Source organism: Peromyscus maniculatus, chromosome 1, assembly GCF_049852395.1.
Source record: "Peromyscus maniculatus bairdii isolate BWxNUB_F1_BW_parent chromosome 1, HU_Pman_BW_mat_3.1, whole genome shotgun sequence".
Taxonomy (NCBI): domain Eukaryota; kingdom Metazoa; phylum Chordata; class Mammalia; order Rodentia; family Cricetidae; genus Peromyscus; species Peromyscus maniculatus.
In genome coordinates, this window is record NC_134852.1 from 190,989,851 (window position 1) to 191,016,522 (window position 26,672).

The 26,672-nt window shown below is 41.9% G+C and overlaps 1 protein-coding gene across 3 annotated transcripts in view; it reads left to right on the plus strand.

The window, feature by feature from the left end:
- The window catches only part of Plce1 (phospholipase C epsilon 1), a 302,775-nt gene that overhangs the window by 129,467 nt on the left and 146,636 nt on the right, over window positions 1–26,672 (plus strand). For all 3 annotated transcript variants that reach the window (XM_042263101.2, XM_076563017.1, XM_076563016.1), the window contains exon 3: window positions 6,774–7,062. In XM_042263101.2, coding sequence (XP_042119035.2) covers window positions 6,774–7,062 — 289 coding nt within the window. The remainder of the gene's footprint in view (window positions 1–6,773; window positions 7,063–26,672) is intronic.

Consider the following 26,672-nt stretch of genomic DNA (forward strand, 5'->3'; position numbering starts at 1 on the left):
GTATAGAGGATCATTCATTCACAGTTGCAAAACTGAGGAGGCCTAAGTGGCACTGAATACAGCATTGATCTTACTATATAAATCTTAAATCTCTAAAAACTTAACAATGGCTTAATGTAGACTCTTAGGGTAATTTCCTTTTTTTTTTTCTTATAGTAATGTAAGCAAGACCTATAACACCCCTCCAAAATATATCTTGGCTATATAGAACACCATGCTTTTGTTTTCACTACTGGGGTTTGAGTACAGGGCCTTTATATGCTAGACAGTTAGTCTAGTGTGAACTATAGCCCCAGCCCAGTCTACAGTTTAAAAAATATATAATTGTGGTACTGAACGTGATGGTACATATATTTAATCCTAGTACTTGGGAGGCAGAGGCAGTGGATCTCTGTGAGCTTGAGGTCAGCCCGTTCTACATGGTGAGTTAAATTTGTGTGTGTTTATATGTATGCATATGTTCATACTTGTGAGTGCAGGCTCATACATGCAGTAGTGTGTATGTGTGAAGGTCAGAGGACAACCTTGGATGTTAGTTCTTGCCGTGAACTTTGTTTGAGACAGGAAAGGTCCTTTTGTTGATTGCCACAGTGTACACCAAGCTAGCTGGCCTGAGAGCTTCAGAGATTCCGTTGTCTCTGCCTCCAATCTTTCCATGGGGCACTGGGTTTGCGGACACACATCTGTCTCGATGTGGGTCCTTTGAATTTGAACTCAGACCGTCATGCTTGCCAGTTGACAAGTTTTAATGAATTTATTTGGTCCTCTTGCTTGTCATTTTCCCTATTGACACTTCTTTATGGATTGCCAGTAGTTTGGCCAGGCATGGTGTATGTCGTCAGTAAATACAAATGGACTGCTAAGCAATTGAAGGAGGGAATGAGTACATGGCTGGTTAGCAAGCCTGGTGGCTATATTGTGACATTTTCATTTTATCTTAAAAACAATATTGATCCATGTAGGGCAGTAGTCTGTCTTCTTTTCAGCACATTCTCTTACCACATTAATCAAATGGGATAAAGTTTATATGTGTTCTCACTTTGTGATTTTAAAACTATAAATCTCCATATAAAGGAAACGCTTTTGGCCATTAGTCACAACTTGACTATTTTAAAAAGTAATTCAGCATGAAAAGGAAAAGCACGAATAAAAACAACATCAGTGTTAGCATCGCCGAGACCTCTTGCCAAGTAACAATGGAATCTTGACTCTCACAATTGAGCTGTGTGACCATGCATGGGCCAGTAGATAAAGCTAGGTAAAGGAATAGGATAACATGTCTCCTAATCCTGGCTTAGCTGCTTATCAGCTGGATAAGGTTAGCTATGTTTCTCACCTGTAAAACGAAATCAGTCTAAATAGGTTACCGTGTGGAGTCAACAAACGTTCCTAACACGTCACAGTGGTGTCTGTTGTAGTGGCTTTTCACAGTAGTCATTTACTTGCTCCATGATTTTGTAAATTAGCTGGCTGTAATCCTAGTCTGGTTCTACTAGTATCTACGTGTCTGTCTTGTGCGTCTGTAGCAGTACCTGGATTGGCAGTGGAGGACTTGGGAACCAGGATGGCTTCACTGTGATGCTGGATCTTGGCGGACTGTCTGCTGGGGTGACAGGAACAACTGAGCTAGGGTCCCATCCTCTAGCAGGCCAACTGAGGCTTCTTCACGTGGTAGTTGTTCCAAAGCCTAAAGCAAAAAGAGGGAGCAAACCCCATTATAAAACTATTTTTGTAAGGTTGTGCTTGAATAAGTTCCTACTGGGGAAGCAAATGGCAAGGCTAGCCAAAGTTAGTAAGGAGAGAATGCATGGCAAGTTTTATAGCTACCACAATCAGTAGTCACCACTATCACCATCGCTCTAAACCTAATGTTTGTTGAGCATTTAGTAGGTGCCAGGTGCTCTTTTGATACATTATCTTTATCAGAGACTGTAATTCTATCTCAGTTTTACGAGGCAGGTAACGTCCATGTCCATACACTGTAGAGACAGTAACTGGGATTCAGAATGGCGCAGTAACAGTTTATCCGAGGAAGATCACAACCCTGGGAATCGGGGCAAGGAGCTAGGATGTAAAGCAATGATCTGGAGCCTTAGTAAGTAGTGAGCACTGGTCTTCCTGCTCCGTATGTAGCAGATGCCCGAGCCTCCTTCCTTTTTATAAGGGAATCATCTGGTAATGGATAATAGCCTGGTTTGGGCATGTTCCCTGATTATTACTGTGTCAACTACCACTCTGGCCGCACTCAGCATTTTTCTAATAACCATTTTGAATTTGTTTGTCAAAAATTGGTGTGGTTGGATGACTGGGACTTGTTAACTCAGAGCCTCTTCCTGGGCCTTGGAGGTCGACATGGCGGCAGGTTAGACATTCATTCTTAGAGCTCTTTACCTTCTATCGCTTCATTCAAGTTTAAGATGAGATACAACCTTTGTATTTTATTTCATTTTTTAATTAAAGTATAATTACATCATTTCTCCCCTCCAGTCCCTTCCATGTACCTTCTTGCTCCCTCTCAAATTTATGGCCCCTTTTTCTTTGTGTGTGTGTGTGTGTGTGTGTGTGTGTGTGTGTCTGTGTCTGTGTGTGTCTGTGTGTGTCTGTGTGTGTGTGTCTGTGTGTGTATACTGATACACACATGTACAAATGTAAGTACATAAACACAACCTGCTGAGTTCATTTAGTGTTACCTGTGTGCGTTTGATCCCGAGATGGACTACTGGTTATCCCAGGATAACCAGTTAAGGGGCTCATCCTTAGGGAACACTAATTTTCCTGCTTGCAGTGTTCCTCAGTTGCCTGTAGTTCTTTGTCTAGGGGTGGGCCCTGTGAGATTTCCCACTTGCACAGGAGTATGTCTGTTGCTGTTGCCCTTGTTCAGGTCTTGTTTAGGCAGCCATATTGGTGAGATATCATGGGTGAAGCTTCTCTGCCATTTCTAGGAGACACAGTCTCCTAGAACCACAGAATCCTGGTTCTCTGGCTTTTTACAATCTTTCCATCCCCTTTTCTAAGATACACCCTGAACTTTTGGTGCAGGACTTGTGTTGCAGATGTTTCCACTGGGGCTGGGCACCCATGATAACTGTTCTCTACGTTTTGACCGGTTGTATTTTTTTAATAATGCTCTCTGTCTGTTGAAAAGAGAAGCTTCTTCGATGAGGGACGAGGGCTGTACTTGTGTGTGGGGATAAGGAGAAGTATTTAAAATGCGTGCTGGCTTAGTAAAGTGGTATTATAGGTTCTCTTCTTAGGTCCATGACCTCACTAGCCCCAATTAGCTGACTAGGCTTCTAGTACCAGGCATGATTTCCCTCTTGTTGAGTAAGCCTTAAGTCTAATAAGATATCTGTTGGTTACTGCTAAGATATGAGCACTACTATTGTACCCTTTTGCCATGCTGGTCATTGTTAGTTCATGGGCATCACAGCAAGGTAAGACTGTTGGTTGCATCCCTCCCTTGGCAGCTTGCATAGCATTGTGCAGCCTTTTGAGAGCACAGACTGGCTTGCTCCATGTATAGTCACCAATTAACACAGGAAGAGCATATGTAGGACACACTGGAGAAGCTCTGTGCATATTTACCGTGTAAATCTACACTCCTGTCCATAAATCACTGAGGGAAGGGCCACAGTATATACACTACCAACAAGCAGATGTTGGCCAGATGTGATAACTAAAGAGAGGTAGGAACTGGTACCAACCTGTAAAACCTTTTGCTCCATGTGACAGTAGAGAAATTCTGCCCACATGACACCTTGTGGGAAGCTCAGTGCTATGAGACTGTTCAGGTATTCAGGGAATGCTGCAGCTTCACATGTGCATATTAACTTCACTGATCTTGAAACACTGTTTGATGAAGCCAATCTGATACCTGAATCTGGCTCACAGCCATCACTTTGTGACCTCCCTGTGCTCGGTACTTATTGGCACTTCTCTATTGCACTGCAACTATCCTGAAGACATGCTAAAAGAGAAACCAAACAGATGAAGATGAAACTGTGGAACAATGAGAGAAAGGACATCAAGAAAGTTGTGGGTGTGGGAGATGTATTTCAGAGATTCCACCAAGATCAAGGAACTGGAAATAAGAAAAGTTAATTAGATTCCAACAAGTTGTATTGTACCACACACTTCACCCGTAGGCTAAGTGTTCTTTAGAAAATAATTCTTGGTCAAATAACATGAGAAACACTTAAACATCCAGTTAAGCAAAATGAAATGTTTCTTTACAACATCTGTAGTTGTCTTTAATATTCTATTGGGCACTATGAATCTCTCTCCAGAAGGGGAGCTTTTTACTGTGTTCAAGTTTCTGTGATCATGAAGTCTATATGTCATGTCACTCCTTCTAGATCTAAAGTTTTGAGAAAAACACATTGGAAAATCTGGAGAAAGGGCTAAATAGACCCTTAAGAATCTATGAAAGCATTATAATAGGTAAAGTTCATAAAGCAATGATTATGGGCACGGTAAGCCTGGAGGGCAACTTGGCAAGAAAACGGAGTAGGCAACCTATTAGTAACTGGGAACTGTCTGTTCATCTGTTTAAACAAAACATTTTTAGCCTCATTCCTCTTTTAAGAACAAACAAATACCAAGTGTCAAGGGGCGCTACCTCTAAAGGATTACAACTCTTTGCCATAACAGTCAAGGCTCTCCTTTATCAGGCTGTCTGGCCTTCCTCGCTGCACAGTCAACACCCTCCACTCCCTGCTCTACACACCCCCGCTCTATTTGCTGTCGATAGGACCGAGTCTGCATTTTCCAGTCTCATCACTTGGATTCTCTCCTGAATTACCTTCCCTGCTTACTGCAGTTAGAGTCACAACTGCTCTCCAAGGCTCAGGCCAGTGGAGCCTTTCTTAGTTCTCACAGGAGATTCCTGTCCTTGAACTTGTGGACCATTGACTCTTGAGCTTGAGTTGGACTTACCGTGGTGTGTATTGCCTGTTTGGTTTGGTTTGTATGGCAGGGTGACAGAGGAGACTGTCTTCCTTCTTTAATAACATCAACCTCTAGGAAAAGGCCGACATTGAGAAGAAAGACATACCCTGAGCTCTGTGTTTGCCCAGATAGGGTTAGGATGACATTGTCCAGTCATACAGAAAGCACAGTGAAAACTAATCATGCTGAATAGCGTAGACTCTGCTCTCTAGTTAACAACCTCCCGTCATCCCTTGAAGAGGAGTGCATTCTCTCCTAGAGACTTACTCAATAGTAATGCATGCTGTTTCTTCACTGTAAGTCAGGATGCTACATGAGTTTCCTCAGTGAATCCCACAATGTCCCTCAGAAAGGGTATTATTGGCCCCACTTTACAGAGGAGGAGCCTGCCTCAAAACTCTTAAGCCACTTAACTCGTGTTCACCCCCAGTTCTTTGGCCAGGCAAGGCAGAACCAGGTATCTATCCCCCATACCTTACCTCAGAGTCTGGATGCAATCACAACACACCATGCATTTGGACACACTGGTCTGCAGAAGTTTAACGACAGAGAATAAAGCTAAAAATTCTTACTCTCACTCCAGTCGGCATCAGCATGCAGAGAAAAGCAGAGCAGAAATCTAGGTTAGCCCAGTTTGAGTGCTGTGGGGGTTGGGTTTATTGTAGGGTTTTATAAGGACCAAATATAGGGGTCTCTTAAGGGACACAGTTGAGGTAAAACTCAGGTTGTACAGCACCATGAAGGCACACCATTGCAGGTCTGTGATCTCTGAATGATGAGAAACTAATTTGCCCAGACCTGACACAGTGACTGTGAATAAACCAAAGCAAGCTGTTCAAAGTGTCATGATGAATTCATTGTCAAGTAGTGTCCCTTCCTTCCTCCTTTAGCAAGCTACAGGTGTCCCTCTGTGTAACATTTCTTCCATGTTGTTCACACACTATCAGAAAGACTCCAAAAGACTCCAGAACGCTTCCCACAATTCCACACCTCCATGCCATATTCTTGAACTCTATAAGAGTCAAGACTCTTCTTCAAAGCAATGTGGAAATACTACAGTGCAAGCGGTATGTTTTACCCTTTGCATTTGCCCATGTTTTCTGACAGTGAATCACACAGAACAGGGTCTATGTCTATGTTGAATGACTACATTAGAATGGGCAGAAGACATGGTGAGATCCTGTTCTAATCAGATCATACTTGGTAAATACAATTGATCAAAGAAGGACTCAAGAAAATGACAGAGCGGGAGTACTGGGCAGGGACCAACTCTTTGAATGTGGGGGATGAGGGAAGAGGAAGAGAACAAAAGCATCAGAGACGCTGATGCTACCTGATAGATGGGAGAGTCTGCCCATGAGGAAATCCTTCCCCATGACCTTTTCATCCTTGCTTTGTTTTGTTCATGGGGCAAGAATTCCCTATGGAGGTCAGATTGAAACACAGATGGAGGCGGGCAGGCATGGTCAGTCATACAGGGGAGTCCAAAATGATGAGAGAAGGGTTTGTCCTTGTTGCTCTACAGAAGAGCCTTGTGGAGGAGGAGAAATTTGAGCTGAATGTATTTTTGGTTGGTGCAACTTTAAGTGCTCTGTTTGATAGCAGAGTTGTTTAAATGGCCTATTTCATAACTACACAGAGCTTCTCCAAATAAATGGTGTCTGCAGAATGTTCAGGTTAATGCATGAGTGCAGAGCTCAAAGGTGTTTGTGCTTAGACCGACCAAGCCTTCTTTCTTCATAAGTCATCTTGGCATTTTGTCAACAAGTTAATTTGCTTTTCTAAGAAACTAGATTAATACTTCCTGTGCTTTGTGCTATTCACAGATCTACAGTGCAGTGAGAAGAGGAGACGAGACAGAAGATACGGTTGGATCTCTTCTCCATTGCTCCAGACAGCTCCCAACCTCCGAGACAGCCTGCGGAAGGATTAGAGATGCTCCATGCTTAAAGCAATGTGTACGAGACACCGAATGTGAGTACCGTGCCACCCTCCAAAGGACATCTATAGCTCAGTACATCACTGGTTCTCTCCTGGAGGCAACCACCTCTCTAGGAGCAAGAAGTGGCCTTCTCAGTACCTTCGGAGGATCCACTGGACGAATAATGCTGAAAGGTAATATCTGGAATTTCATTTTTAACTCTTTGTTTTTGCCTTTAGAGAATGATAACCATCTAATATACAGCTACTGATGGAAAATTGAGTCCACATGTCAGAAATGCTAAAAAAATAAATCAAGAGTAGTTTTGAGTAAACAGAAAAATTTAATCTCTTAAGACTTAAACAAATAGCAAGCATTAATTTTTGAAGTTCATTTTTTTCAAAAATAGTAAATGGCTAAAAATTTGTCTTTAATATTTTTACATTGGTTTACTTATTTTGAGTGTGAGAGTGGGTAGGTTGAGTGCACATGTATCACAGTTGCGTGTCTAGAGGTCAGAGGACAATTTGTAAGATGTTGGCTCTCTGCTTCCACCATATGGATTCCAGAGGTTGAACTCAGGTCTTCAGGATTGATGGCAAGCACCTTTACACACTGAGATATCTCACTGGTCTTTTAAACCTTAAAAAAAAAGTATTCAGTGGGTAGTTTCTCTGAGTCATAATCCATGAGAGACGTCAATTAATCTGACAAAATACTAGTAAGTGAATATGATCATATGATTGCACTGAAAATCAGCCACGCTTGAGAACAGAGTGAAACCTAAATATCCTTCACGTAGAGAACCAATAGGTTTCTGCTGCCAGGAGAAGAAAAGAACCATTTTTCAATGTGTCCCGTTGTAAAGGCCCAGAAAGGCAGGCATAGCACAGAGAAATGGGAGCCGGTGGAAAATAGGGTCCTGAGCATCCAAACTCCCGTGACTTCCCACGGCATACAAACAGGCGGGTCAGAAACGGCAGTGCACGAGAGAACCTCAGAGACCTGTTCACGACACAGCTGTCACAAACTGCTTGGCAGCCTTCCCTGGCAGGAAGCTACCAGGCAGAGAGGGACCATGCAAGGTTGTGTTCCACTGCCAGGGGAGTGCCAAGAGCTCCATCTGACATCCGGCTGCTCTGTCACAGAGTCGACACTGTCCCCCTACAGTGAGCCCTCAGATGAGGGCTAGCTGGCCCGTGACCTTGCTCCTTGCTCTTCAGCCTCCCTTTTCCACCCTCATATTCACTCTTGCCATGCCTAAGAGGAACACTACTGCCTCCTGCTATACCACACTGAGTACCATGTTGGATGATTTTCTGCTATCACCTTCCCTTCTGGGCACTGGCTTCAAATGAGGAATAGAAGGAAAACACACAGTGTGTGAATACTAATCTGAAGCAGTAATATGGAGAAAGTTGGTGCCGATACACTGCTGGCAAGGGAGTAAAGCATCACCCTCACCATCATGAACTTACACTGTCTGGGCAGTAAGGAATCCCCCACCACCACAGGGTTGAAGGCTTCTCCGCTCCAATGTGGCCTCCAGACACTAGCAGGACAACATTTTCCATGGTGCTCTTCCCAAGACATTGAGCTGAGATTAGCATGTAGAATTGTCATGGTTTCAATGCAGGTGTCTGCATGGCAAGGCCTCATGGAAGTTCACCAACCCACAGCCACCACATACCCAGGCTATACTCCATAGAGTGAAGGTGTTATGGGAGATCCCGTAACTGGTCTTGCCAGTCAGCTTGCTTGCTGTACATTTACAAGGAGGCAAAATCTGTATGCATGAGATAATTAAAGAATCATATGTAACTATGGCAAGTTAAGTATCATATAAGGAATGTAAAAGACCCTACGTGTTCAAAGGGTGGAAAAGGAGTTGTATCTGACAAATCACTCAGCCTGAAATAAAAACAAAGTCAATACAAGCTACCTTCTTTATTCTTCCCGGATACATAGGGTCCCAACTAGGGTTCCAGAGACCCATGAAAGTGAAAGCACTGGCCAGTGCACCCGCTGCCCTCATAGTAATGTGATCTTGATCGCTGTTTTCCTTCCTTGTTCAGAACAGCATCTCATGCATTATTTCCCTCTGGAGCCACACTAGACCATCAGCTAATGTGACAGCCTTCAACTGGTGTCTTAAGCAAGAAATGAAGTTTAATTTTCTGTTTTGTGGCTTCTTCATGGTTTCTAATAATTGTCAAATTAGTTCTTGCTAGATAATAATATTAGCTGGTTGGTTTTTTTTGCTCTGGGCTTATTTCTGTTGTTTCTAGTTTTCTGCCTTGGAGGATGATTTCAATGCTGTGCTTTCTTCCACGGCGTTTGCAAAGTTTCCGAGTGCCTTAGTCAAATATACGTTTCTTCAACATGCAGTAGGAAAATAATGCATCAGAAAAAAGGAGGTTTCTCACCACACACACACACACACACACACACACACACACACACACACACACACACTATGCAAGGTAAATCCATGTTAACTAATTCAAACAGTGTACGTATATTTTAAAACATTATTTCAAAACAGCAAATGCATGTGATTTTTGTCAATTTAAATCTTCAAAGTAAGGCCAGCTTGGTCTACCTAGCGAGTTCCAGGCCAGTCATGGCTACATATTAAAACCCTGTCTCAAAAATTATATTTAGTTTAATTTAAAAAATAACAGTTTTTAAAGAATAAAACACAAACACATGAGACTTCAAAGGCATGGGGTATTGTCAGAATCTGTAGGGCCCTCATGTTGAAAAGTAGGTCTTGAGCCCCTAGCGGGATCTGGAGGAAATGGGTGAGTGCTATGCTTCAGTTGGCCACTTCTGTTATTCAGCATGTGTTCTGTGGCAGAGATTTGGTGAGTAGCTTTCAGCTCGGAATTGCTAATGAAAAGTTGCTCATAAGGATCCAGGCATGATGGCACTTAGGAGGCTGAGACAGGAGGATAATTAGCTTGTGCCAGCCTCAGCTCCATACAAGACCCTGTCTAAAAGAAAACCAAGAAAGCAGAAAAAAAAAGTTATAGAGAATGGGTAACACACATTCTGTCTCCAGCTTCTAGAAGTTTATTTCTCAGGAGCTATGTGGACCTCCAGACACTTTCTGGGAGAAGCGGCACCAAGTGTGGTTTGGTCCTACACTCTCGAATGCGGGCTGCTAAAAGTTGGCCCTCAGCAGGGTTGGGGTGGGAAACGTTAGAAGTGGGCTAGATGGCATTTCCTGTCAAGAAGAAATTATTTTCATTGGAGATGAGTGCAGAGTTAAGACTTTTACCGGACTTTGAGAAGAACTTTCAACCAGTTCTGAGATGTTCGTTGGTGGCGGCTCTCATTCTTGATTATGGTGGATTGCACGTTGATGCTTTACCTGGATGGAAGAACCAGAAATTACCCCAGTTACTTTTTAAAACAAACAAAAAAAGTAGAATGAAGTGGGAGAGACGGAAAAGCACAAGATCTTTTCCCCAGAGAGAAAAGAGAAGGAAGAGGGTCAAGGGATGACCTCTCCAAGGGCGAATTCATGTTTGAAGTCTGTGAAAATGAACTGGGGGGGAGGTAGAGACAAGGAAGGAGACAGAAAATTCCACTTGTATGAGGCACATAATCTTGGCGGTGGAGCTAGAAAGCAGAATGGCGATTATAGAAGCTGAGGCAATGGGGAACGTGGAGTTATGGGCACAGTTTCAAAAAAGGAAAGTTCTGGAGATAGGTAATGACAAGGCCGTGTGAATCTTCTTAACACCTGTGAACTCTGCTCAAAAAAGTTAAAGAGGAGTATCTAATTTTCGCGTATTTTACTCCACCTGAGAGAAACTGAGGTGGATGTGGACAAGGCTCATCCTGTGCTGGTCATTATTCCCAGGTCTACATGAGTTTACAAAGAACAGAGGAGTTCCTCCTGAAAGTGGCTTTGATTACAAATGGGGATTGCAGTAACCTGTGGGGGAAACGCAGGGGGAGCATCTGTCCAGCAGTTTATCATCATGTCCAAGTTCAGGTGCTCACCCAGAGCTCTGCACCCGTGCAGCTTTGCCATAGCTTGTGGGGTGGCATGGAGGTGATCAACAACCAGAGCATGATCAAAGCTGGCTCTTTTGGGGTTTTGTTTTGTTTTTTATCCTTAAGATGGTCTATTAAGTTAAATATTTCCAAAATTTAGAGATACTGAAGATGTGTTTGTTTATGCATGTACATGTGTGTCTATGTATGAACTTATACGTGTGTGTGCAAGTTTGCTTGCCTGTGTGTATGTGCAGAGGTCAAAAAAAGGCATCAGGTGTCCTCTTCTACCATTCTCCACTGATCTCACTGAAGCAGAGTCTTTTCCTGAACCTGTGTCTTTCATGTTTTGGGGTAGGCTGGAAACCAGCAAGTCCCAGCAACATTCCTGTCTCCAGACTTCTTCAGAGCCTGGGTGGCAGGAGTGTTCTTGGTGTCCAGATTGTGACATGGGTACTGGGATCTGAACTCCAGTCCTCATGATTTCACAGTGTGATAGTTGGTTTTAATGTCAACTTGTGACATGCTTAGTCCTGTGGGAAGGGGAAACCTCAACTGAGGAATTGTATTCACAGACAGAGCTTGTCTGTGGGCATTTTCTTGATTGTTAATTGATATGGGATGGCTCAGCCCACTGTGGACAGTGCCACCCCTGGGGAGGTAGTCATGGATTATGTAAGAAAGCAAGATGAGCAAGAAGTGGAGAGCAAGCCAGTAAGCAACATTCCTCCATGGCTTCTGCTTTAGTTCCTGACTTGGCTTTCCTCAATGATAGACTGATATGGAGGTGTAAGTGAAGTAGACCCTTCTTCCCTCTGCAGGTTGGTTTTGATTGTGGTGTTTATCACAGTAACAGAAAGCAAACTGGCTTTCAGGGTAGTTTCTCTTAATTGTTGGGCTCTCTCTCTCTCTCTCTCTCTCTCTCTCTCTCTCTCTCTCTCTCTCTCTCTCTCTCTCTCTCTCCTCAAGAGACATGTTCTGATATAAAGCATTGATCAGCAGGGATGTGCACTTAATTGCACGGGTGTGCTAGCTCTAGATAGACAAGTGGAGAGTAAGCACTCTGGATGGAGCAACTGTTTGACACAGTTAATCCCCTCACTTCCTGTCCTTATTGTCATCCGCCTCTCCCCACTAGCCTCCTTAACCGCAGGATTAACACTGTGGAAATGGCGGTCAGAATCACTGGCTTTCATAGACTCATAAAATAGCCAAGTGTGGTGGCATCTGTGAGCACACACCTGCAATCCCAGCACTTGAGAGGCCTAGGCAGGAGGATGGCAAGTTTGAGGCTAGCCTGGGCAGAATTAAGAGACCTGCCTCACCCAAAGCAAAGTGGGACAAAGTTTAAAAAACAAAACCCACAACAACAACAACAACAACAACAAAATACCCACAAGATAAGGTAAAAATGGAGAGAAAAGGGTGAGGTAATCCATAGAAATGTACAGTGCTGAAAGAGAAAAAATAAAGATATGATAATGAGAATTTTTCAAGTAAAGCAGTTGAGTGTTCTCATATGTGTACATGGCATTAGCTGATAAAATAATGCTACAAACACAGTTTTTCCTTCTTACACTGTTAAGTTTGCAAATGACAAGATTAAATATTACACTTAACCAGTACAAAGTGTAGTTACTGATATTTAAGGTATGTAGCAGGAAGGAAAAACTCCACTGTCCATTTTTAATAATTTTGCACCTGTCTGTACATCTGTGAATAACTATTCAAGTTATTGGTCATGCATAGGCTGTAGCTAGAACAGTGACTATAAAAATAAAGCATGCCTTATAGAGTCAATCTTCTTATTTCAAAATAGAGGGTATTTTGCTTTTGATAGAAAAGTCGGATACATTTTCAAATTATATATCTTTTTTTAACTGCAATAAGCATTTCCTATCTCTGTCTTTTTCAAGAGTTAATAGCTATGAATATTAAAACCAGAAATCACAGTAGGAAAACACAGACATTTGAGGTGCATGACTATACCTCATAAATAGCTTTGTTTATAACGGCTGTCTTAGTTGACTTCCTCCTAATCAAAACAGCCCTTGCATGCTTACCAGGCTTAGAAGGTATGCACATAGCTCCAATTCCAGGATTTCTGTTTATTTAAAGAAATGTCCTGACTTATTAGTTTTGCAACCTTGAAATTATTTGTGGATAAAAATATACCTTAATATGACGCTGAGTATATTTCTGTAGCAGTTAATTAATTAAGGAATATTCATTAGCTGCCCACTGTGGCCTAGAGTTGTGTCAACTATGGGAAGAATGCAGATACATTTAGAAGTCTGCAGCTTGTAGAATAGTGTTTCTCATTCCAGAGAAAACGTAATGCTTGGTCTCGGGCCAGCTGAAGTAGCCCTTACCACCTAAAGTGAGAAAGCACTGGGCTGCTGAACTGAAGTGGGGCGGTACTTCATAGCATCAGGAAGTCTGATGGGCACAGGACAAAATGCCTCTGCTGTGGGGCCCCGGGTAGTCAGGTGTCATTCAAAGAAGAGAATCCATACACAGGGTAACCTCAGCATTCGGTCAGCTACCTGTGACCCAGGAGCGAGTTTGCCATTAGATATGACCTCTAGTTTGAGTGGGTAGCTGGGCTGCTGTCACCTCTTACTCATCTTCGTTTTGCCCGTAGAAATTACTTTATGAAAACATTCTGATCTGTATCTCAGTGAAAGTGTTGACCCAGGGGGAGGGAAGGAAGGAAGGCAGTATGTCTGATAACTGAGGGTCCTTTGAGTTCCGGTCAGTGCACCCAGAAAGGTGATTGGTCAAAACTGTAGTGCCATAGAGACACTCGAAGTTTCAAGTTAAAATGTCTTGGTTACATATTCCAGAAATTCATCCACCAAAGTTATCTGAAATGCTACACCAAGATGAAATCTAATGATGACTAGATTCCAAGGCTTCCCCCCCCCCAAAAAAAAAGACTCAGTAAATGTTGAAAACAAATACAGTTCTAAAAGATGAATTTTCAAAAGAGACCAATGGGAAGATTTTGATGAGTTCAAGCCTCTCATTTCCAACATGGCTGTTGTCAGTGACTGTAATGAAGACCATTCCGGCTTCACATTCAAATGATATCAGAAGAGAGGAGACAGAGAAGCTTTGTGGAAGGGAGGTGATGAAAGTTGTTCAAACATGAATGAGTGTTACCTTAGGCTCTCTTAGTCCTGTTAGGAATATCAGAATCCGTGACTTGTGTTGTTGTTGAGGAGGCACTGAACATGAGCATCACTCCATCTTGGGTCTGAGTCTTGACATCAGTGTTCTCACTTAAAACTCCTTTACTTCTATGAAATTCAGTTTCTGCATCAGTAAAACGAAAATCAGACCAATAGCTCTAGTTGTTTTCAGGACTGGATGTGATAATGTGTACAAGGAACTTAGTGTCCGGTACATAGCAGTCTTCAGTCTTGAGACAGCGACAGTCACTAGAGATGGTGGTGGTGATGCTGCCGCTCTCCTGTGAGCTCAGTCATAGTGTGCACAGAGAAGAAAATTCCCCCCTGGATTTTCCTGGCTGTGTGCCCTTGCACTAGCAACTTGAGGAACACCTGAGAGAAGGTTATCTAGTGGCTTCTGGCAACCACTTGCAACTTCATTAGATTTTCCTTAGTTTTCATGCATTTAGCAATTCATTCATCCATGTACTTAACAGTATTTATTGAACATTGTCTCTGTGCCCAAACTACAGCAGTAAACAAGATGTGGCCTCTCCTTCAAGGACTGTGCTGCCAGTGAGAAGCTGGACAAGTGACAAGCCAGTATGCAGCTTTAGCAAGGTAAAAAGATAGTGTTTGAAATAAGCATAGTACCCAGGGACACGGAGGAAAGTCCCTGAACTGTCTGGAGTGAAGTGCGGGCATTCTAAAACCACTTTAGAGCCCAAAGAAACGTGAACAGCATCGAACAAGGGGCAACCTCTGACCTACATTAGGGAACTCCTACTTAATTCTCTGCTGACCATCTCTGTTCCCACAACAGTAGAAAATGTGCTACATGTTCACTGCTGGCATTGGGAGCTCTGCTGGCTAGTTTTTATGTCAGCTTGACACAGGCTAGAGTCATCCGGGAAGAAGAGGGAACACCAACTGAGAAAATGCCCCTAAACATATTGTCCTGTGCATAAGCCTGTGGTCTGTTCTTGATTGATGATTGATGTGGGGGAGCCTATCTCCCAGCGAGGAGTGCCACCCATGCATGGGTGGATGGTCCTGGATGGTACAAGAAAGCAGGCTGAGCAAGCTATGAGGAGCAAGCCAGTAAGCAGCACCCCTCCATAGCCTCTGCATCAGCTCCTGCTTCCAGACCCTGCCTGGAGTTCCTGCCCTGACTTCCCTGAGGGATAGTACTCAGGGCCCCAGAGTTGTAAGGTAAAACAAGCCCCTTCTTCCCCAAGTTGCTTTGGTCATGGCATTTATCACAGCAATAGAAACCCTCACTAAGACAGGAGCTGAGTCTAAACTCTGTAATTGGCACAAAATTTAGCGTTCAAGTTAAAAATTTTCTTGTATATTTTAGTAAAGTTACTCATTACAGTAAACATTAAATGAGCTTTTTTTTATTACATGAAATTAATTCTTTTTCAAGTTTCCAAATTGTCTTAAAGGAGTAGAACTCACTTAAATGGGTTATGAAAGTTCTTGTCCATGGGAACATTTATAGAACATAATGGAATATGTGTCTAATCTGTTTATAATGGCAATGTGTGGGTCAGTAGCAGACAATTGGGAAACAGAGAAAAATCTCAGGATAGCCTGAGTCATTCTTTAAACTTCAATCAAATCTGAATCTTGAAGAAATAATGAAGAAACCAGTAATACTGTTAAATTGAGAGTGTTTTGTTTCATTTAACTGAATTTTTAACAGAACATATTTAACCATGTGCGGGAAAGTCTAAAATGCTTTGCCAACTAGAAATACATACCTACTATTTTAATTCTTTGTTTAAAGTCTTCTTAACTTTGTATTTCTTCTGACAACAAATGCTATTTAAAAATGTTTTCCATGTGCTAACCAACAAGCAATTCTTGTGGAAACTTGAACAAACTTATGCTTCATAATTTCTGAGGCTCTCTGTGTAGAGATGGTATTTCCCCCAGTTTATACTCAGTCACTCTCTTGATTAATAAACAAATATCTGAACACCCATTTCAAGCAAATGTTGCAGACAGCCTGTGAAACAGAGGGAGTGTGCAAAAGTTTCAGAGACTCTGGAGACTCAAGTTCTGGAGTAGTGACTGCTAACACACACCTTCAACCGGAGTTTCCCAGCCAGCATATGCAAAACCAGTATTTGATCCCAAGTCTAGCTGAGTCCCAGATCCATTTTCTGCACCTCTAAGATAAGTCTTCTTGAACTTTTCCATGCACAGCCCATTTTTGCCTGAGAAATTTTATAAAACTGTGGATATGGGGTTATTATATATTTAATAGGTACATATGTCATACAATTATGACAATAAAGAATTTTGTTTTAGAATAACTCTTTTAAAATTGTGAAGTCATATTTATACCAATGTGAAAGATTGTGAGGGGGGATGTGTGGAGAGCTTGGGGAGCAAAGGGAAAGCGGTCACAGTGAGAGAGAAGAGTCATTTGGCAGCTGAAGCTACAAGTCAGATAGTGAGGCAAAAGATAGCTTGACCCTAATGGTTTAGAGAGCCCATGCGGGTCTTAGCAGATTGGAGTTTAGGAAAGTCCTACCAACAGTGTGTGGCCCAGAGCCTGAAAGGCAACCTCAGGGAGAAAGAAGAATGGCAGTTGCAAACCTGCCTATTCCTGCATTAGAAATTGGTGTGTTCAAACAAGGCTCCAAGAGTCGGTGTGAACCCTCTTAGTTTGGCATGAAATAGTGGTTGCAGAAAAAGGGCTAGTTTAGGAAATTCAACATCTCTGGGGAAAAAATGAAATGTAATGAAAAATACAGTTGGTTAAGAATGGGGCATTTTTACTACAGCATGGCACTGTTGTTTAAAAAAGCAAAAAAACAGCTCCACATCTGTGCCGAGGAATAGCTTCTACCGTGAACGAGGGTGTCTGAATGCTTCTGGCATGTCTGGCTCAGCAGAGCAGCTGAGAGCAAAGCCTCCTTGGGTCTGACATAAAGCATAGATCTTGCCCAAATGTGGAAAACCTTTAGGGACGCTAAAACCATTAGGGATCCGTAACCCTGACTTGAACCAAGCAGAATAAACAAACCCCTGCCCAAATTGGAACTTGCTGGACGTCTTGCAGAGCTATCCAAGGGGAAAGGCTGGAGCCTCCAGGGTCTTCGAGTGGGTTAACATCTTGTTTCAGCCGTTCAGCTTGGGTTTGATGAGAATGTGTATGTTTCACTCTGTCCTTTGAAATATCGTAACATCTCAGTCGCCAACCCACCAATGGTTGGAGCTCTGAACCAACAACATACACTTCTTTTTCTTTCTGAAAATGGGATGTTAAAACCAAGTTAGACCTATTGGAATTGTGATACAAATTCCAAAGTTGGAAAGGCTCCAGAGAGCATTCACATTTTCCATGGATGGAGTCTTGGTACATTCCCAACCTCTATTTCTATTTTCAATGTCCTTTGTTACCCTTCACAGCTTAATAGTTTAGTTTTCTATATGCACAACAGAGTGAGACATTATGTCTCTCTCTCTTTCACAGCTAAATGGTATTGTTTTTCAGAATCTGTTGATTCCATTTATAAAAGAAAAAAGAAAGAGAGAGAGAGAGAGAGGACAGAGAGAAGAAGAAAGGAAGAAAGAAAGAGAGAGAGAAAACTGGGCAGACAGGTTGGAGAGTTATTTTATCAATAAACAATCACTTTAAGCTGGGTGGTGGTGGCACACGCCTTTAATCCCAGCACTTGGGAGGCAGAGGCAGGTGGATCTTCGTGAGTTCGAGGCCAGCCTGGTCTACAGAGCGAGATCCAGGAAAGGCACAAAGCTACACAGAGAAACCCTGTCTTGAAAAACAAAAAAATAAATAAAATAAAATAGTTTAATTCCCTGGTGTTCACAACTTATCAATCATAAGGTAGAAGTGAGACATTTGCAAGGAAGCCAAGGCACAGAACAGCTTGGAACTGAACCCTCAATGATTACAGACCCAGAGCTCATAGGAACATGGTTTGAATAGTTCTAGAGTTACATTCAGCTGTTATCTTGACTCTGATTTACCTGTAGGAAATGGGTGTCATATAGTATAGTGTGGAAAACACCTACGTATAGCTGCTCAGACCCTTTTAGCTAAGGATGAAACAGCAGAGAAGGACCTCTTTTCAGCTCCAGGAACTGGTAATTTAGTTGACAGAGAGATGACTATGTGAACAAGTGATTACATTGTTGTGTGATAAACCAAGGCAAAGATCAGTGGTAAAGAATGTAGGGTTTATGAGGGAAATAGAGAAGTTAATAAAATGTCATGAATATAGAGGAGGGACTATTTGGGGGAGAGGAAGAGGACCAAAAAGAGAGGGCAGGGGGTGAGAGGAAGTGGAGGAGGGAAATTAATTAAAACAAAATATAATAGCATATATATATTCATATATTATATATAATAATATACTTACATTATATATAATTATACATAATGTCAATATACTTAAATATAATAATTATGTATAAATATATTAAAATGTCATATTGAGACCCTTTTCTTTGTATGCTAACTTTACAAATAATTTAAAATTTAAAAATATATATTTTATACATTTTTGAAAAAGCTTGTAAGATACAATAAGACTCCCAAATGTAGTCACAGAGTGTTCTGAGGTCACCTCATTTCTCTCTTTCTGCACTTCATCAGTTTCACCTGTAAAAGGGGCCAGTGTAGATAGAAAGTACAATGAGATAGAAGAAATAAAGAATATAAATTTATTGGAATACTTTCCCTCAAAGTGCAGATGGAGCAAAAAAGACACTCAGAAATAGCAAGAACAAAGTTCTAATGGTAGGACGAGTCTCAGGAAGGGATAGCAGCGTCAGGTTTGCCAAAAGGAGGGAACATGGAGGGCCTGAGCAGGTCTCTGGAGCTGTGTTGGGTGCTCGGTCATAGAAAAATCTCAGGAGAACAGGGATTTGAGACAGTAGCCCTTCCTGGATCTTACCTTCAGAGTTCATCTCTCCCATCCATACCTGGATCTTCCGTAATTCCAAGGGCTATCGCCTTCCCTGCCCTGGGTCTCTCCATCTTCCTAGAAAACTCAACTGGGCAATGTTATAATTCCCTTCCTCCTGCTCTAGCTTAGCCCTGAGAAAGCCGGGTTTTGTTTTTTTTTTTATGGAATTCCCTCTCCAAAGAAAAGAGAGAACAAGTGGAAGGAGGGTAGAAGGGAAGATGGGAGGGGAGAAGACACAGGGAGGAGGAGACGGAAAGTGGAGGTGATAACACGGAGATTGCACTGAAGCAGACATGTTCCAGAAAGCAGAGGCAGAGACCATCTTATCAAAAACTGACTCCAGTCCCAGCCTTGTCAGTGGGGTCCAACTGTAGAACTTCAGCTTTTCTCTCCTCTGCTTCAGCCTGCACACACGGCCTTGGGGAGAGTAAGCTGGCTATCTGAGAAGATTCTGCCAATATGGCTGCCATGTCACTTCTAGAACCTTCTGACTTATCCCATGGAGGGCTCTGGGTCTTTGATCTCTTTGTCTGTGTCTGTTCCACTCTACCTTGAGATCGACTCAGGAGCCCAGAAGGTGGCATCTTCAGTTTGTTGTGGACACTTTGCCCACTTTACTTGAATCAGCTTTTGAACCCTTTATCTAATCAAGCTCACAGACCCCTAAACCCAAATCAAACAATATACATACCATTTGTTGACTCGGGCACCATGTGCCATTCACTGTCCTAAGTGCTTTATCAACACCAACCTTCTTGTAACTGGGAATGCAGCCCCAGAGCCAGCAAGGGTCTGACCTCACGTGAGACACCAAGAGTCGGGATCTGCTCTTTTGTTTTTTGAGATGGAATCTCCAAATGAAAACCTTGGTTCATTCTTGTTTGTATCACTTCATTGCACATCCGTAATCTTCTCTCCCTTGCCTCCGTCACCAATCCCTCTGTCTGTTTCATGATCCACTTTAAAATTTTCCGAATTTCCTCCACTGATGAAGTGGTTGGAGTTACTCTTTGCTGCCCAGGGTCTATAGTCAACAACTATGAAATACTCTGAGTGGTCAGAATGGAGTTCTGGTAGACTATTATCCTGTAGAGGAAGCAGGATCTGATCAGATGGGTCCCTTCAGGTGAAAGGATCAAAGAGTAACTAGATCGTATTGACCAGCTATCAGAAAATATACAATCTCCCGGGATCTTTTACATCTACCCCTGTATATATAGAACAAAAGGAAATGCCCCTGAAAGAAATATGTGACCAGTGAATAATTTGCATTTTAGTGGAATGAAGGAGCCATGTGGCTTGTGTGTATTAATGAGCTGTTCATCCTTTTCCAACTCTCATATGCTTAAATAAGTAAATACTAACATGTGCCCAGGGTATAGGATGACCTGCCTGGCATTCACACAGAAACATGCAGGCCTTCTGTTATTGGCCTGGTCACTGGGCTATTTAAGTTATGTTCTGTGTAATTCTCAGAACAACCATGTGAGTCACATTGTAAAACCTAGACACTTTAAGTTGATGTCGCTGTAAATGTTAGTTATATAGAGAGACTGGAAAAAGGAAAGAGAATTCACATCTTTAAGCCCTGTTATTCAGAGCTATTCTCTTCTTGCTCCAGACCTGATTGCTCCAGTCTATAAACTGAAGCCCTATAGTTAAGCTTAGTAGGTACACCTATTTTGGCATGTTTGGGGCATGCTATTAGATGACTGTATGTGAGTGATATCTCTCATCCTCAACTGTGAAGTATGGCCTTGGAGAGAATAAGTTGGCTGAGAAGAATCAGCCAATATGGCTGCCATGTCATTTCTAGAACCTTCTAACTTACCCCATGGACGGCTCTGGGTCTTTGATCCCTTTGGCTGTGTCTGTTCTGCTCTACATAGACACACATAGGATATGTTGACAGGTGTGAAGAGCTCAGGAATATTGACTTGTATCATCTTTCTGGTAATGTTTTGTACTCTTAGCTAGGAGTCACAGGAAGTTTCCAGATAAATGTCTCTCCCCAGAGATCTTGATTTCAGGGTTAAAGAACCAGGGAATTGCCAAGCAGAATTTGAACTTGGGTCTATCCCAAGTTTAGAGCCTACACTCCTGAGCACTTTTTACTTGATGTGAAAGAAGGCCTTCAAGGGCGCTGGTAGAAGGAGGCATCTGTCGTGAGCTAAGGTGTCAGGATTCTTGGGCCGTCAGCCCTGGCTTGCAACCATCAGCAATGGCAGCAGTTCATCAGGGGCTCCCAGATACCAGATGCTGGCAACCTGGACTGTTCCCATCCAGCTGGAGGAGCCAACACTGTTCTCGTGTGTGCTTCTCGGGCCCCAGAGAGAGACGCCCACAGCTGTCTTTTTCAGATCAGATGACTGTTTTATACCAAGTCAGAAAAAACTAACTTCAGGAAGGAAGTGTTGAGGGCTCTCCCAGACTTGTATAAATGGTGTTGTTTTCTTTACACAGTTCACTGGGCTGACCTCCATCCTCCTACTGCCTGGCGTTGACATCCAGAACATCGTCTCACAGGGTCAAAGGGCCTTTCTGGGTCCCTCTATTTTGATCTAATGGGAGTTTTATAAATACTCCCTTGCTTTTTTTGTAGCACAGAACAATCAGAGGCTGATGTAAACATAAGCAGGTGAACATGAGGGGCAAGCTGAGGCAGTGGAGGGGAAAGGACCAGCCAGCCCTTGAGTCAAGTGATCAATAAGGGCAACCATGGCCTAGGACACAGAAGAAGAAATAAGACATGCCTCTGGTACTTGGGGTCTGAGAAAAGGAAGAGGTTGGTCTTATTTTTTTTTTTTTTTTTTTTTTTTTTTTTTGGTTTTTCGAGACAGGGTTTCTCTATGTAGCTTTGCGCCTTTCCTGGAACTCACTTGGTAGCCCAGGCTGGCCTCGAACTCACAGAGATCCGCCTGCCTCTGCCTCCCAAGTGCTGGGATTAAAGGCGTGCGCCACCACCGCCCGGCTGGTCTTATTTTTTTAAGTGGAACCTATATACACTTTGGTTGTCTTAACTTTGGGAGACTGGGATGTCTAGATTTCATCACAGCAAAAAGCCGAAAATCAGAGTTGTATATTTGCAAGCCATCTGCTTAGCTATGATGGTTATAACATACAGTGAGCTTTCTTAAGATAAAATAATGATGAGCAAAGGACTGAGAACTGTGACTTCAGGATGAGGAGCTGTAAAGTGCCCCATCAGTTAGCATCATGGCTGTAGAGTTAATAAGGGCTCCAGCAAGGACCACGGTGGTAAGCATGAAGTTGTAGATTCCCAAGTTTCCTCCACACAACAGCCCTATAATGATCTTAATGTGTCCAGTCTGAGGTTCCTAAATGTATCATTGGCCACTTTGCACAGCCATTTTTTTTTTTCTCTGTTAAAGTTGGGTTTGGCTTTGTCAGTAAAAAGCATTTGCTTAAATCATCAAACAATAGTCAAAAGCATGCTGGTTGTATAATTAAATATAAAATAGTCCTTGTCTGTTACTAGAATATTTACATTATTTGGGTTGAAGTCATATGATAGGCACTCAATGCACACAGGATTTATGCGTCAGGTTAGCAAGTAGGACGCAGCAGATCTTGTGAGCCAGCATTTTTTATCCCATTTTCATTTAAAAGGAGGAATGAACAATCTTGAGTTTGTAGATAAGTTAAATTCTGGTGCCCAAACCACAGGAAATGTTTAAAAGCACGGGCTTTGGAGCCGCCCACATCTAGCTTAGAATTCAGGTGCCCCTTCTCACCACTTACAGATGTTCGGACAAGTTGCTTGTCCTCCCTGAGTTTGCTCAGCTATATGATGGAATACTAATCTTACCTTGGTTAGATTAAGATGCCTTGAGGTTTTGCAAGTAATGTGCTTAGTACTGAGCTGCGTGGGAGGCTTTTAAGTGTCAGTAAAGGGTACGTTATCAGCACATTATTGCTGCCTTCTAAGGGAAAACAAAGTCTCTAGGACCATATGGATTTTTTTCCATTAAGTGACTTTGACCTATCTGAAGTTTGGTACAGACCATTTCTACAACAATATGTTCTAAGTCAGAAATGATCATGGTTAACTTTTTACTCTGTAGAGCTATTTTAACTGATACTCATTGTGACAGGTGGAAAATGTGAGTATAATCACAATGATGATAATGAGTTTGTATTTTGCATTAATAAAAAGACACGTGTTTCTTTGTCAAAATCATAATTTTAAAAAATACCAGATTGTGATTTGAAGTCATGATTATAGTTAGATCTCATTCTGCTTTTTTTTCCTTGTCTAACATCAGGGCTGAGTTAGAGCCAAAAATGCAAATAGACAATAAAAGTTCTTCTCGGATTGAAATTAAACATGCAGTTTTTTTCATATCAAAGTGAATGTGGACTTGAGCATGAAATCTAATCCAATTAGTATAATTACTAATAAAATAATAGATGAAAACCCACACAGTCATTTAAATAGGCACCAAAGATGAATCTTAGAAACTCCAACATCCTTTCCTAAAAAAAAAAAAAAAAAAAAAAAAATACAAAAATACAAAGAAACTTCTTCAAGCTAATGAAGTGCATCTGTGTGAAATCCTCAGCTAACTCTATGCATAACGATGGAAAATAACCAAGCAGAGATTCCCACTCTAATGTTGTACTGGAGGTTCCATACAGGGAAGGTACACAAGAATATGAAGCTACATAAGAACAGGGACAAATGGCCAAACGAGTGGAAACACATGAACTATGAACCAAGGGCTGAGGGGCCCCCAACTGGATCGGGCCCTCTGAATAGGTGAGACAGTTGATTGGCTTGGTCTGTTTGGGAGGCATTCAGGCAGTGGTACCAGGTCCTGTGCTCATTGCATGAGTTAGCTATTTGAAACCTGGAGCTTATGCAGGGACACTTGGCTCAGTCTGGGAGGAGGGGACTGGATCTGCCTGGACTGAGTCTACCAGGTTGGTCACAGTCCTGGGGTGGGGGGAGGCTTTGCCCTGGAGGAGGTGGGAATGAGGGATGGGTGGGGGGAGGGGGAGGGAGCAGGAGGGGGGAGAACAAGGGAATCCATGGCTGATATGTAGAACTGAATGGTATTGTAAAATAAAATAAAAGGGGAAGAAAAAAAAGAATATAAGGAATCCAGACTGGAAAAGAGAAGTGAATCTACTGTGTTAGCAGATGACATGATCTCATGTATAGATAGTATGATATAATCCACTAAAGCAATCTTAGAACAGGCAAGTTCTCAATATACATAGGTATTTGTTTCCTCTTTTACAGTGACATGTAATATAATAAACCCAAGCAAGTTGCTTATCACAATGTATAATATATAGCATGGACTTTTAAAAAAGCCTTTTAAAATTAAACATAGGATTATGTTTAGGGTCAAAGAATTATGTACTGTATGGGTTTTTTGTTAGAAAAAAATTATGTGTTTTCATATTTTAATTTTTCAAATTGTGTGTATATGTATATAAGTATACATGTATATATACATATATATGAAAAGAATGAAGTCACAAACAAAAATATCAGTAGAAATTTGAGTGGGTGAAATATTGACCATTTTAATTCTGTTCCTATTTGTCTTTATATTTTCTGTACCATGCATTTCTTTGGAAAACAAGGACAACAGTGTGTTCCCTTGATGGGAATGCTGTCCTATAGTTTTCTCTGAGGGTTTTCAGTCTAGTAGATAGTTTTATCTAACCATCTTTTAACTCTCAATCTAGCGATTCCTTTTAAGGGGTGAACTAGAAATAATGACTTCACTGGCTTCGTGCACTCATCTTTGTTAGGGGAGGCTGTGAACAAGCCAGACACTTTGATTGTTAGATTGATTTTGCTACTCTAAAACCAATAACAGAAAATAAAGGGGGAAACTCACACCAATTTACTAACCTTTTCTAAGTCTGCCACTTCCCCAGCGAGGCAATTTTCAGCTCTGTCTGAGAGTTAGTGTTTTTAAGCCAATTTTGTGTCTTTTATAAAAGGAAATCGATGTCCTTCTCTCTGTCTTATTTTATATAATTGGAAGTGTGCCATTAGAGATGTGCAGTTGAGAATCTGAAGTTTAGCTTTTTAAAATAAAATAACTGTTTACAAAATTCACTCAAGGTTTTCCAAAGGAAAACAGAGTCCATACAAGAGGTTTTTCCTGCTTTCTTGCCTAAGTAACTACGTTTGAAAAGTAATATTTAGTCACTCGTTTAATGTCTGAGTGTTCTGCCAGCCGTATGTCTATGCACCGTGTGTGCCTAGTGCCCGGGAAGGTCAGAAGAGGACTCTGGATCCCCTGGCACTGGAGTTACAGACTGTTATCAGCTGCGGTGTGGGAGCTGGGAACTGAGCCTAGGTTCTCTGTAAGAGTAACAAGTGCTCTTAACTGCTGAGGTATCTCTCCATCCCCAGCAATATTTATTGGGAAAAAATATGAACACCCCAAAACTGAGCCAGTTTTTGGTGATAAGAATATTGGAGTTTTGTCCTCTGGATAAATTTTCCAGAAACCTTTTTAATGTGTTTTTAAAAATACTCTTATTTATATATTATTTAAAAACCAAGCACAACAGAACTGTGTGTACTGGACAGATATGAAAACATAAGGCTACCATTACAAACCTCCCCGCCCTTTAATGGCATCATATTTATTGTTTTCTGTTTACTTTTTTCACATAAACTAGTGAAAAATTTCAGTTCAATACAAATTAATTTACCTCAGTCTATATTTTTGCAAGAATCTCTGTTGAATAAAATACTAGAATTAGAATGGCTGAAGGTGTATTCTTATGATCTTATTGTGTCTTCCAAGCTGTGCATAGCTCCTCACTGTCTGCAGAATGGGAATGAAAGCCATAAACAGGTTCTCCTGGTTTGTAAGCTGGTGTTGTTTGAAGTTATAGTTGGAAATTAGAAAGACAACCTTTTTTTTTTTTTTTTTTTTTTTTTTTTTTTTTGGTTTTTCGAGACAGGGTTTCTCTGTGTAGCTTTGCGCCTTTCCTGGAGCTCACTTGGTAGCCCAGGCTGGCCTCGAACTCACAGAGATCCGCCTGGCTCTGCCTCCCGAGTGCTGGGATTAAAGGTGTGCGCCACCAACGCCCGGCGAAAGACAACCTTCTAAATTTAGATTCCATAAGGTGAAAAACTGGCCATATTTTGAGTCATAACAAGGTTAAAATTCTAACTCCACCTCTTTGGAGCACTGTTATCTTTAGGAAAATTGCTTCACATTTCACATCTGTGCTCCATGGTCTAAGGCATGGAGATGATCATACCCATTACATGTTCTCTGTGAGAATAAAGCATTTCATGTAATGCAAAAGATAGTAAGTGAAAGTTTAAATCCCCCAGTAGTGAGTAATGCTGCCAATGTAATAAGTCAGATCAGGCCAAATTAATGAATCCAGGTTTAATCTGAACAGAGCAAAGCAACTCCCAGATGACTCTCAGGAAGGTAGGAGAGAGAGAGCACATGGCAGGTCTGGAGACCAGGTCTTAAATAGCCTGTAGGCATGGTCTTGAGCAGCCCCGGGAGAGGGGCTGACCCTTGGCGGGCTTTCTGAGGGCAGTGTCAGGAGAGGGAGGAGTGGAGTGTGGATGTGCCCCCTCAACTTTCCCTTCCACGAGCTAGAGATCCCCAACAGTAAGATTTGGAAAGCAAGGGCTAGAATGAGTGGCTATTATTTGCG